We start from the raw sequence: 13,545 nt of genomic DNA on the forward strand, positions 1-13,545 counted from the left end.
CAGCCCACATAGAGGGTATTGCAGTAGTCTAATCTCAAGACTATCAGCGCATGGACCAGCGTGGTGAGGGACCCAGTGTCAAGGTAGGGTTGCAGTTGGGCAATCCACTTTAGGTGGAAGTAGGCGGATCAGACCACAGATGTTACCTGGGATTCCATTGATAGCACTGGGTCAAAGCTGTGCACCTCATCCTTCATGGAAAGAGTAGCTCCCCTAAAACAAAGGGAAGCACCTAGACCACAGACACTAGGGGCCCCTACCCACAGGATTTCCATCTTGTCCGGTTTCAGCCTCAGTCATTTTTCCCTCATCCATCCCAGTACCATGTCCAGACAATGCTCAAGGGACATGACAGCAGTGGGATGGAAGGAGAGATAGAGCTGGGTGACATGTCCATATTGGTGACATGAAGCTCCAGAACTCCCCCAGTGGTCTCATATATATGTTGAATAGCATTGGGGAGATGATTGACCCCTGCAGGACTCCACACCTGAGTCCACAGATCGGATAGCACCTCCCCAAGCAGTACTATCTGAGGACGGTCTTCCAGGAAAGACAGGAGCCAGGCCAAGGTCTGACTGCTGATCCGCAACCCTGAGAGCCTCCCCAAGAGGATACCGTGGTCAGTGGTATCAGGCCACTGATAGATCGAGGACCAACAAGGACATTTTACCCTTATTGGCCTCCCTCAAAAGGTCATCTTGCAGGGCAACCAATACCATCTCCATGCCATGCCATGGCCTAAACCCGGATTGGAATGGATCAAGGGCACTGGTTTCCTCTAGGAAAGCCTGAAGCTGATCGGCCACCACTTTCTCCACCAGCTTGCTGATGAATGGGATATGTTGGCAACTGGATGGTAGATGTTAACATCGTCAGCCGCCAGGCTGGGCTTTTTCCAAATCGGCTTAATGAGCATCTCCTTGAGGGCAAGGGGGACCATGCCCTCAAGAAGAGACCCATTAATAATTGCTGCTGCCCACTCTGGCCACTTTCAAGAGCCAGGCTGGGCAATGGTCTAGTGAGGAGGTGGCAGCCCTGCAGTGATCAAGGACCTTGTCAAACTCAGCTGACATCACAGGCTGCAAGACATGTTGTAGGATGTCTCGGCTTATCTACTGATAAGGAGGAGAGATCTAGGTCCTAGTGGATGACCTCCACTTTTTGTTTTAAAAAGGCTGCAAATTGGTCACAGGAGTTGCTACTGGGAGGCCCATCACTGTGCCCAGATAAATCACGTACTATGCAGAACAATTTGGCTTGATGATCCTGGGCTTGGCTTATTTGGAAAGCAAAGTGAGGTTTTCTTATAGCCTTCACTTTGGCCAGATAGTTGTTAGATGCAATTTTTGCGGCTTTTAAATTGGTTGCCATCGGAGCCTGTCTCCAAATGCCTTCTAGCCTCCTCCTATTTCACTTCAACACCTGTAGCTGCTGGTTATACCAAGCAGCTGGCTGAAGTCGGGAATGGAGGGAGCGTTTAGGAGTGATCATGTCAGCCGCCCTGGTAGCTGCTGCATACCATTCATCCACCAGAGCTTTGACAGGAGCGCCAACCAGATCAGCTGGTATCCCCCACATTGCATCTTGGAATCCATCACTGCACTGGTTGGCTGTTTAGGGTAATAAACTACAACTGGTTCAATGAGGGAAGAGCAGGCAAGCTCATACCTGTTAAGCCTAACAGGACCTCCATTGGAAGCAAGCCACAACACATATTCTTTTAGTAAAAGCTAAATGAATGTGACACTGCACACAGCGTGACATTACTCATTTATTGAACTTTTAATTCCATGATGTGGCATAAATAGTTTTAAAAAAACTGTTCATATGATACAGCTTTTGAAATAAAGGATTTCAAAACACACATTTAGACAAAATGAGCTAAACTCAACACCAACTTCTTCCAAATAACTGAGGACTGCCAAGGGGGAGTCATGGTATCAGGAATTTTACAAAACACAATATATGTTAACTGTTTTAACATTTTTCAAGCAAAGTACTTGCAAACAAGCAATCTAGGCCAAATGTATTTCATTTTATGGCTGAAAATATTTGGTGAATACATAAATGGGAGCAATATGAACAGATTTCAACTGAGATTGGAAATACTTTCCTTGAACAACAATTCAAGATGGTAATTCAGGTATCATATGAGTTTATTATGGAGAAAACACGTATTTTTGGATTTTTTTCCCCTGTCAAAATATTCTGTTCTACAAAATTTGTAAAGCTAACTGCATGCCTTCAATGACTGTGTTTATCCTGGTGACAAAGCAATTATGTATCAAAAACAAAATGAACTCAACATATCTGCTGTAATGCTTAGGGGACACAATGTCTTAAATTCATAAATATGTTTTTGAATTTGTGATTGATTTAAACAGGGATAAATTAAAAACATTGTAAACTTTATTGTTCATATTAACAGCAAATAAAATACACTAGTTGACCAGCTGAATTAAGAGCAGTTGCTAGCAGAAGCTACTAACTTTATGATACATTCAGCTGTGCCTGACACATTCATACAAAAGTACTGAAACTAAGAAAACGGAACTTCATTTGTGCGACTTAACTCAAGAAGTTCTTCTGGAAGGAATTGCCATGTGTTTGACTGGACGAATAGTCTTTCCTGACTTTGCATAGAAGTAATCTGTTATGACTCGCCTCCAGGTGGGGTTCAGAGCCAAAACTTCAAAAAGACACTTGCGTGCCATTCTAAGCAAGTCAGAACTAAAGCTAACCCTGCTGTTTTATTATTTCCTACAGACACCACAACCTCTACTAAAAGTTTAAGAAATGCACAATCTGTAGTAGCCATATACTGCTCAGATGCTATTCATATACCCGTGTATGTTTGTATGCTTCTTAAAACCTTCAGTATCGGTAAGTGGAGCCAAGAAGAAACAGTTTAAACAGCAGGGTTTAACCTCAGCAGCCAGACTGAGTGATATCTTTTCCTGAAGCCTTTGTAATATCCATTGTAGTGAAAACCTGTGAAAGAATGAAACAAATAATTTTCAATGAATGCATTTCAAGTACTTACAATCCATCTGATATAATTCCATCTGTATAATTGGGACTAAAGCCTTAATAGTAAGAATTCACTTAATGGAACTTAACTTGAGGACAGAAAGGACAGCTTACTTGTTTGACTGTAGCTCTTTGTCTGTGAATTCACGCATGTATTTTTGTGCCTGTGTGAAACTCATTGGAACATTCTAGCATTTGGAGAGAGAATAGTTAGAATATCCCCCCATCCGTGCATGTCCCTGTACCTAGTGATCAACCCTTAGTTGCCTCCATCCACTACTATACAATAAAATGTAGTAGAATGGAGGACTGAGGAAAAGATGGGCAGTTTGTGTGAATTCACAGATGACCACTCAAAGAACTACAGTTACAGATAAATAATCAGTCTTTCTTCTTTGTGATCTCTGTGAATCTGTTGGTTTGGAAGAGTGCTTGTGTTGAGGCCAATGTGAATGGATCTTAAATATAGAGTGACCTTCAGTGCAGTCAAGTACTACAGAGCACTGTAGATGGAGATTCTGAAACTGAATGTTCCCGTTCTGGAGGAACTGGCAGCTTAGCAGGTAGGTCTTTGATGCTCCATACTGGCGGCCTTAATTCCAAGTATTCCTACTCCATTGCCTTCAGTATGGGGTGTCTATATCTGTGCCAGGTTTCCATACTAATAAAGCATTGGGGGGGGGGGGAGAATACTATGGCTTACACTGAGAGAACTGGGATGTTTCTCCCTGGAATTCCATGGAAACAGAAGAATGGTGGGACAAAATGCCATTCATGTTATAGGTATGAATGTGGATAAAACTGGGACATTGTGCCAGAATCATACTGTGTTGGAGCACCTCTCAATTTCAATATAACATTTTCCCACTGGCGATAGGCTATTAGAGGTTTTATGATGGGGAATGCTTTTCTCCTGTACTGTTGACACAGACTTCAAAGATGACTTGTGCTATAAGTCTGGACCTATGACTTGATTTTCAGGTCATAGGCTTCTCTGGAGAGAGCTTACTCAGTATTTGTTCGGTAAACTGACTCCACTCTGGAGACTGACTGAATGCTGGTAATGATGCTTGAATATGAGATGTCTCTTCCTCCAAAGCTGAACCAAGACATACAGTATGAGAACACAGGATTTGATATCTGGTTGTGGAGCCAGAGGCTGTGAGTTCAATTTCCTACTGTACCTCCTTAACAGAGGCTGGACTCAATGATCCATAGGGTCCCTTTCAACTCTGCAGTTCTCAGATGATGATGATCATCTTGTTCTTTATTCAGAAATTCCTTAGATGTCTATGTAGCCAGTGTCTGATATTTAGGCACCTTTGGTTTTGATGATGATGATGATTTGCGAAAGTCATATCTGAATTGGTGGATTTCTTTTCTTAGAAACCGAAATCGATATTGCTCTCAACACTGAAACTGATGTTACCCTCAAAGAGGTAAATTTTGGACTTGACAGCACCCTTGAGTCTGATAGTATGTTGTCGGTATCAAGATACAGTAATTGCACTATCTTGGTCTCTTGTAGTATCTGTTCATCTTGGGGGTGGGTTCAGATTGAAGGGTCTCCATAACCCTCGCCTCTGGAACAACCTACCTCCGGAGATTCGTGTGGCTCCCTTGCTGGGTATTTTCAAAAATCAACTAAAAACATGGATGTTTCGGCAGGCCTTCCCTCCAGTTAATTCCTGAAGTTTTCCTTCCCTCTCCTTTTCTACTGTTTGTTTTCCGTTTTGTTGGATTTTGTTTATTGTTCACTATGTAATAATTTTATAATTATCTGTGTATTTTATGTGTATTTTATTCATGTTGTAAGCCGCCTAGAGTGGTCATGACTGACCAGATAGGCGGGATATAAATAAAATAAATAAATAGAAATAAAATAAATAAATAAATAAATGATCTTCTTGGAGGATGCCTTTCAGACAGGCACTGAGAGAACTGAGGACACTTGTTCGGATAGCAATCCAACCATTTGTAGTGATTTCTCCCAAAGCTGAAATATGAAATGAGATTGCTGGTTTTTAATGGGAACCTTGTGAACTTGCAGCAACGCTGACAAGTTTGAGTCTGGTGTCCCCTCCCTGAGGCAGTATAAGCACTTAGAATGTCCGTCCATGAGGGGGATTTTGTTGTTTCATGAAATGCACTTTTTGAAAGAGCTAACCAGCACCATAAAACTTGAGAAGGCCTTACAATATTGAAGGTGGGAAAGTCTTCCAATGACAAACACTATTTTATTTATTTATTTTAGTTGACTCATGAACAAAGGAAGAAGAACAATGATAGGCTGAGCCTCGTGGCACAGTAGTTAACCTGTGAGGGTAAGCCTCATGGCACATTGGTTAAACTATAGCACTGCAGTCAAAACTATGCTCATCATCAGAGTGCGATCCCAGTGGATTCTGGCAGTTTGCTCAAGTTTGACTCAGGTTGGTAAAATGAGTACTCACCTCACTGAAGTGAGAGGGAGTGTAATTTGTAGCTTACATAATTAAATTGTAAAGTGCCAAGAGAGTGGTTTAAGCACTATGAGGCAGTACATAAGCAGCACACTTTGCCTTTTTTATGATGATGATGACTGAGGGAGGATTTCTATGACATTTCACATTTTCTCTGCAACCTATACAGTGATGCCTCGACTCACGAACTTAATTGGCCCGGAACTCTGGTTGTAGCTTGAAATGGTTGTAAGTCAAAGTACCATTTCCATAGGAATGCACTGAAACGCAATTAATCCATTTCGGCCGAAGAAAAAAATCACCAAAAACAACAACAAACAAACAAAAACAAAAAGACCCATCTGAAACTCGCTTAATCCGTTCTGGACGAGGGGGGAGGGAAAAAAAGCAAACAAACCGTGCAAGACCCATCGGAAATGCAAAAAAAAAAAAAAAAAAAAGCAGCGAGCAAACAAACTATGCAAGACCCATTGGAAATGGGGAAAAAGCAAAGCAGAAAGCAAACAAACTGTGCAAGACCCTTCGGAAATGCAAAAAAGCAAAGCAAAAAGCAAACAAACCCTGCAAAACCCATTGGAAATGGGGGGGAACCCCAAAAGCAAACAAACCCCGCAAGACCCATTGGAAATGGGGGAGAAACCCAAAACAAACAAATCCTGCAAGACCCATCACAGCATAGAAACATAATCCCACCACCCAGCCCAAAACCACGCTGCAAAACTCACCCAGAAATTTTTTTTAAAAGTAAAAAGCAGCACACCTTACTAGGCAGTCCGAAGCCTCCTCCAATTGCACTCTGTCTAACTGCTACAAAGAAGCAGCCTCTTTGCCACCAATGGTTAGCAATTTGAATTCCCCACCTTTTTCCCCTGCCTTTTTTCTGGTTGTAACTCAAAGCTCCGGTTGCAAGTAGAAGCAAAATTTTGCGGCCGGAGCTGGTCATAACTCGAAATGGTCGTATGTTGGGACGTTCGTAAGTCGAGGCACCAGTGTATTTGAACCCATAAGCAAGTTCAAACATGCCTTTCTCACCAGATTACTCACAAACATGTTCAAACTCACTGATAAGCTCAAACTCAGGTTGCGGGGAAAATATGAGATGTCATAGGAATACTTCCCCAAATGATGACAATAACAAAAGACAACAAAAAAGTAAGATTTACGAAGTGAGAGAATGCTCTAGTGAACATGCCTTGGAATTTCCTCAGCAGTGGCTAAAGAGAACTGAGAGAAAATGGCTAGGTGCAGGGACATGTGGAGTTCTAATAGTTCCCTCTTCCAGTTCTTGAATGTTCCAACGAGTTTTGCACATGAGTAGAAACACCCACATGTGTGATTCACAAAGACCACAAAGAAGAAGAGGAAAAGTCTAGGCAGAAAGGGAAAAAAAGTGTGGTGGCTCCTGTAGCACTTACACGACAACCTATAGTTTTGTTGACTAATTCAGTGAAACGGATAGTGTCTTGCATCTGAAGCAATATGTATCCCAGCAGTCTTAAAAGAGTATTACTGCTACGTGCTAAATTTATGAAGAAGTAGAAAGGGAAAAATGGAGATTCTACAACACCCAGCAGTAACAGGGCAAGGAGTGGCTATTGTTTTAGACATGGGAGATCCGAAGACAATTATGATGAAGTGAAAAAAAATGGCTCAGATGCAGAAAGGCAGGCACTAGAGGTTACATATTTTGATGAAAATGCAATTATGGTTACCTCTGCACAAGTTGGATGTATACCGATAGTTTCATTGAGTAATTCCTTTGTGAGACCACATTTCATTGCTGCCCCAAAACCTTGGGTAATTTCTCCAGCATTAGGTCCAAGAACATGGAGACCTAAAACACGGTTCTTTAATGAAAAGAGATGGAAATAGGGAAGAGATCGAAAATTAGTTAAGTTTGTTTCTAGTAGATTTCTGCTTATTTCTGGGAAGCTATGTATACCTATGGCAAATCAGCTGTAATTTTTTTTAATTTTAATTTTTATTCTATTTATATCCTGTCTTTCTGGTCGATATGACCACTCTAGGTGGCTTACAAAGTCATAATACAACAACAACAACAACAACAACAACAACAACAACTTATTACAATAAATAGTAAAAGCTTCAAGATGGGTTAAAATGAAAAATGAACTACAAAGAAAAAAGAAGAGAGAAAGCAAATATTAACTGGAGGGGAAGGCCTGCCTGAACATCCAAGGTTTTAGTTGGCTTTTAAAAATACCCAGTGAGTGTTAGTGTTCTTAAATACTGGGTTGGCTACATACAATGTTGGGTTGGAAACTGGGAGGTTTGGGTTCTAGTCTGTACTGAGTAACGAAACTGACTACATGCCTTTGAATCAGTCATGCTCTCTCAGTCTCATAGGACTATTGTGAGGATGAAATGGGTAAAAGACCATACTACTGTTGTGAGGATTAAGTGAGTAGGAAGAGATCATACCACTTTGAGGAAAGGCAGAATATAAATTTAGCCAATAAACAGAAAGCACTTTGCTGAAACTAGTAACAATATTTCATTTTGTTCTTTATTCTGTTTGATTTAATACATGTGAACTACTTAGCAGTGCTAGGCAAAACTAATTAAAGCTTTTTAATGAGGGCCTGGGGCAACTGATGTTTACATCCGTTGCTCAGGATACTAAGAAATACAAAACAGGACTAGGCATTGTGGAGCTGACTTCACTGGGAGTAGATTTCTATGCTCCATAAAATCCAAATGGGTGCAGAAAATAGAAAGCAATACCTTAACATCATTAATGTAGATGAACAAAAATCACAGTACAAATAGATGGGAGTAAATTTATCAACATCGGTATAAACTGAGCTACATCTTCCACATCCAAGTCTTGCCTCAAACTTCTATTACGATACGACATGATGGAATTTGCTTATAAACCTAGACACCTAAATGCACACAAAACTGCAAAAGCATGCATTTATACGCACTGTAATATTTTCACTGAAAGTTTGCTATTTTCAGTAGGACTACTCAGTAGTTGGGAGGGAAACTGATCCATTACTTCAATCCAAGTGGTACATTACTACTGCATTTTTTCAACTAATGTCTAAGAAAATGAGTTGGTTTGTGGCTTCATTAAGCAGCAGTAACAACCAAACCACAGTCAAATTTTTAGGAACATCCTAGGTAGCAGCATAATTTCCATACTAGTAAGCAGTATGCCACACTTTCCAAACACGAAATCAGAAGATAGGTGTTTAAGGCAGAATACATACATTGTCAAGTTTGTTGCAGATTACTTTTGCATAAGATGTATTGTTGTCTCTATTGGGTATTGTCCATTCAAGTGGCCAAAACAAAGTATGATATACCTGGAGAAGAAAGTAAAGTTTTAAAACTCTGTTTAACTTCTATTCAACATGGGTTAATAGCTCTCTAAAACAGAGACCCAGGTAGCAGAACGGGCAAAGTAGTATCACTCTTATGCACACAACACAAGGGGAAATGCTACATATGCATCAAGTACTTAACATTCAGCAGAGCAGGGATAGAAAGAGAACTTCCTATAGTGAGGGGAACAGTTCCTTCACCTGTGAAAATACCATATTTGGGGAACTGAGCTGGAAGACTACAGTTCCTCAAGCTCTATGGAACATCTTTCCTCTCAAAAGACAAAAAAAAACCCATCTCAGTAACTAGTTAGCCATGAATAACTCCTCTAAAGCTAAAAGTTGAAAAAGGTATAAAGCATGATATGGTTGTATATACATTTAAAGCAACAGTTTACAACCTCACCTCTATGTTGTCTTGTCCAAATTGCTCTAAGGCTTGTTCTTCTGATAACCCACAACAGCCATATTCCAGAGGTGTGAACACTGTAGTTGGCACATTTATGTAGTCACACTAAAATTTAAAACATGAAGTAAGAGTCAAAAAATTACAACTGGAAGGCCAACAACTACATATATTTTAATTGGGCAGTTTCACTAACCAGAACAAAAAGTGATAACACTTTAGCACACAAGGTCTTGGAAAATATAACTATACAGCACAGAATGTATGCATATATGTGTATACATACTCTATCATGCAAATATCACATTCCAATCTTTTCCATATAAACATATATATGTGGGGGGGGGGGTCAGAGAGAGAGAGGGGGTATATATTTCTGTATACGTGGTGTGTGTGTGTGTAAAGACTGGAATGTGACATTTGCATGAGGGAGCATTCTAACCAATAAAAATCTTACTGGCATCAACAACAGAAGCTGCAAAGGTAAACTGTCAAATAAATAAATAAATTAAGTGGCAGTTGACTGTTGGTTAGTTAGGTTGTGAGTTTATTAGAGAGGATGTCTGTTAGACCAGGGGTCCCCAGCCCCTAGGCCATGGGCTAGTACTGGTCAGTGGCCTTGGAAGGGTTGGGATGTTGGGACAGATTAGTGGCAAGCAGGAGGTGAGCGGCGAGAGAAGCTCCGTCTCCTGTCAGCGTGCTCCTATTAGGTTCTAAGCCGCTACTGATCTAACAGGAGGCGGAGCTTCAATTGTAGCTCACATCATGCTCCTGCTCGCCATTTCCTTTATGAGCTCCATTCAAAGCCATCCTCCAACAACCTATTGCATAACAAGTACCCCCCCCTTGGAAGAATGGTCTTCAACTAAACCGGTCCCTGGTGTCAAAAAGGTTGGGTACCACTGTGTTAGACAGTCTAGAACAGGGGTCTCAAACAGGCGGCCCGGGGGGGGGGCATTTGCGGTCCGCTGGATGATAGTTTGTGGCCCCCGCCTTGTCTCCCCCCTAAAGCAACCTCTGCTGTCAAGAGTAAAAAAAAAAGCCTTGCCTCGCTCGCCGGCTCTCTCCCAAGACAGCGCCTCTTGCACCCTCCATCCAGAACTGCAGCCTGCCAGCCAGCCCGCCTGTCTGCCAGCTGGCAGGCTGCAGTTCCAAATGGAGGGTGCAAGAGGCGCTGTTTTGGGAAGAGCCAGTGAGCAAGGTGCACTGCCGGCCCTTTTCCCTGAGCTGCCATTAAGCGATGCCTGAGAGCAGAGCTCGCCCCCAGCCCGTCCTCAAAGAGTGCCTCCAATCCTCCAACAGCAGCTGCCGTCGCCTCCACCTCTTCCAGGGAAGCGGCTTTCTGGCTCTCTTTCTCTCTTGGCTCCCCCAGCACCAGTCCAGCCAGCGGCCGCCTCAGCGCCCAGCACTGCTTCCTCCTCATCGTCTTTGTCCTCAATTCTGGAGGCTGCCTGGGCTCGCCTTGTAAAGTTTGCTCCTCTGTCATGGTGGGGGGTAGCTGCTGCTACTGAGTGTGCCTTTTTTTGAGGGGGGCCCTCAGAGGAAGGTTGGCGGACCTCAGTGTGTGTGTGTGTGTGTGTGTGTGTGTGTGTGTGTGTGTGTGTGTGTGTGTGTGCGCGCGCGTGCACACACACACACACCTATGGGGGTGCTCCATTCTGTTTAATTTCGCAGGTACCGATGGAGGCTTTTCTCCTTTAGCAAGGTGATTATGTGAGGTTTTTTTTTAAAAAAAATGTCGTTCCCTCCCCCCCCTCCCGGCTAGGCGGTCGCCGGTGCTCCCTCCCTTTTCCGCTTCTTCATTCTGCTGCTGCTGGTGGCAGTGAAGAAGGAGCCAGAGGGGGTCATGGCTGGCAACGAGGGCTTGCACGCTCCTCCTCGTAGCCCCAGCTGGGCTAAGGAAACTCCTGGGCGGCTTCCTCAGGCTCTTGCTCCATTTGGTGGAAAATCTGATGCGGCCCAGCCTCACCCAGACTCTGCCTCCAGCAGCCCCTAGGTAAATTGAGTTTGAGACCCCTGGTCTAGAAGTTATGTTAGCTAGAGATGTATATGAGGGGGAGTAATTATTTTTGTCAAATTTAAAGATAATATAACAATATAAATAAGTCAAGCACAAGTCTATGTATAAAATAACAAATGTCAAAACACTATTTATTCCACATGTTTTACAATAAGTATTCTTTCACATTTGTTAACCAAGATTAAATGATCATTTATTTTCACTACTGTAACACACACACAAGGAAGAATTCCTGAACCTTGAGCCAACTACCTGAGATAAAACCCTGGGGTCATGAACACAGTTTTGGCTGCAGTGACACGGTTTAACCACTGTACCACAAGTGGGGGGACTCAAGCCCCACAGCATCATGTAAATAATAAAGAAGACAAGGGATAATCCTGAGCTTTTGGGGAACCCATAGGCCATAAGGCAGGGGTCGTCAACCCCTGGTCCGCAGCCTGGTGCCGGGCCATGGGCTTGCCGGAACAGGGCCACGGATACAGATCTCCTCCCCTGCATGCACGGTGGGCGTGTCATGCTCGCATGCAGGGAGGTATTGCACACCCCGTGCCCACGAGTGAAACACGCCCCCCACACTCGTGCACAAAGCAGGAATTCAGACTTACATCTGCATGTTAAAAATTCAATGCAACTCGCCTATTTTCATCCTTGTCGGATAGCCCAGCTGTGTGCCTATCTTGACATTGGGGCGCTCACCACTTTGGTACACGCGCTTGTAATCTCAAGATTAGACTACTGTAATGCGCTCTGCATGGGGCTACCTTTGAGGTTGAGCTTCAAATGGTGCAGAACGCGGCAGCCAGACTCCTTAGTGGTGTGAGAAAATATATCTCTCCCATGCTGGCTGCTTTGCATTGGATGCCCGTTTGGTTCCGCATCAATTTCAAAGTTTTAAAGCTTACGTACAAAGCCCTAACCGGTTTAGGGCCTCGATACCTGGCAGAGCACCTACTCCCACCAAAATCTGCCTGTATCACTCGATCTAGCCAGGAGGTGAGGCTGAGGAGTCTAATGCCAATGAAGCCCCGGAAGGAAAAAACAAGAAACCAGGCCTTCTCGGCAGTGGCTCCTCGCCTTTGGAATAATCTCCCTCCGGAGATTCACATGGTCCCTTAGCTGGGCATCTTTAAAAGCCAATTGAAAACCTGGCTGTTTAGGCAGGCCTTCCCTCCAACCATGATTTGATTTACTCTTTTTACCTTTTCCACATTGAAGCAGTTGATTATGATGTCTTATATTATTTTTATATTTTAAATTGTTTATTTTATATGTTGTACGCCGCCCAGAGTAGTCTATTGACTAGATGGGCGGGATATAAATTCAATAAATAAAAAATATATGAATAAATAAATAAGCAAAGCTATGGTGGCTTTCTGTTTTCATTAACCAACCTATTCATTAACTTACAGTTTTGTTGACTAAATGACAATTTGATTCTCAAAAGCATATGCAAAAATAGGCACAGACAAATTCTGATTGCCCAAAGGAAAACATATGACATTTTGGTACAAATGTCACAAAGCTAGACTGTTACAAAGCTAGACTGGTCTAGAGTCATCAACATGACCCTAGACCAGTCTAGCTTTCTTCTTGATCTATCCCATGACATCCTAGGTTGCATTTATTGGGAACAAATGGTATTCCTGAAAGCTACTAGAAACAATGTTTTCTGTTATATCAGTAGCTGGATAAAAATCAGGACCTGCCATAAGAATAACATTTATACTTCCTGCTAATATTCTCAAATTCAGAGGGCTGGACTAAATATAACACAAAAATTCTTATGTTACTATAATAAATATACTGTCTGAAAATAATTCCTATTATTATTTCAAAAAAGATACAACATTCTTCACCAAAACGACTAGTCAGTAGCCAATACCACTAAGAATCATGCCTTTACCTTGATGGAGCTCCCTCCAAAAAGCCTGCGTGCTAATAGCTTGCCTGCCTGTATAGCAACTGGAGTAAGTTCAGGCTTTCCTTCTAAAACATCTCCAATAGCATAGACGTAAGGCACATTGGTCTGTTCTTCATCATTTGCAGGTATTTTCCCATTCCTTGTTATGGAAGAAAAAAAAAGTTAACATAATTTGATGACTTGACCGTATTAAAAATTACAGTGGCTTCACGAAGTCTGCGGCCCTCATCAAACCAAATCTGTCCAGACAGCAAACAGACTCTATAAACAGAGTGATTCAACTGGCTGTGTGAAGACTGATAGCTGATATAGTAACTTCAGATTTGTTTTTCATTTAGGCAAGCAATAGC

The 13,545-nt window shown here is 42.4% G+C and overlaps 1 protein-coding gene across 3 annotated transcripts in view; it reads right to left on the bottom strand.

Moving 5' to 3' along the window:
- Positions 1-1,761: 1,761 nt before the first annotated feature.
- The window catches only part of TXNRD3 (thioredoxin reductase 3), a 49,859-nt gene continuing 38,075 nt past the window's right edge, over positions 1,762-13,545 (bottom strand). For all 3 annotated transcript variants that reach the window (XM_072989526.2, XM_078385245.1, XM_078385244.1), the window contains exons 12-16: positions 13,178-13,334; positions 9,252-9,359; positions 8,732-8,827; positions 7,208-7,342; positions 1,762-2,994 (exon numbers count right to left, since the gene is read on the bottom strand). In XM_072989526.2, coding sequence (XP_072845627.1) covers positions 2,932-2,994; positions 7,208-7,342; positions 8,732-8,827; positions 9,252-9,359; positions 13,178-13,334 — 559 coding nt within the window. In that variant the 3' untranslated portion in view covers positions 1,762-2,931. The remainder of the gene's footprint in view (positions 2,995-7,207; positions 7,343-8,731; positions 8,828-9,251; positions 9,360-13,177; positions 13,335-13,545) is intronic.

Source organism: Pogona vitticeps, chromosome 2, assembly GCF_051106095.1.
Source record: "Pogona vitticeps strain Pit_001003342236 chromosome 2, PviZW2.1, whole genome shotgun sequence".
NCBI lineage: Eukaryota > Metazoa > Chordata > Lepidosauria > Squamata > Agamidae > Pogona > Pogona vitticeps.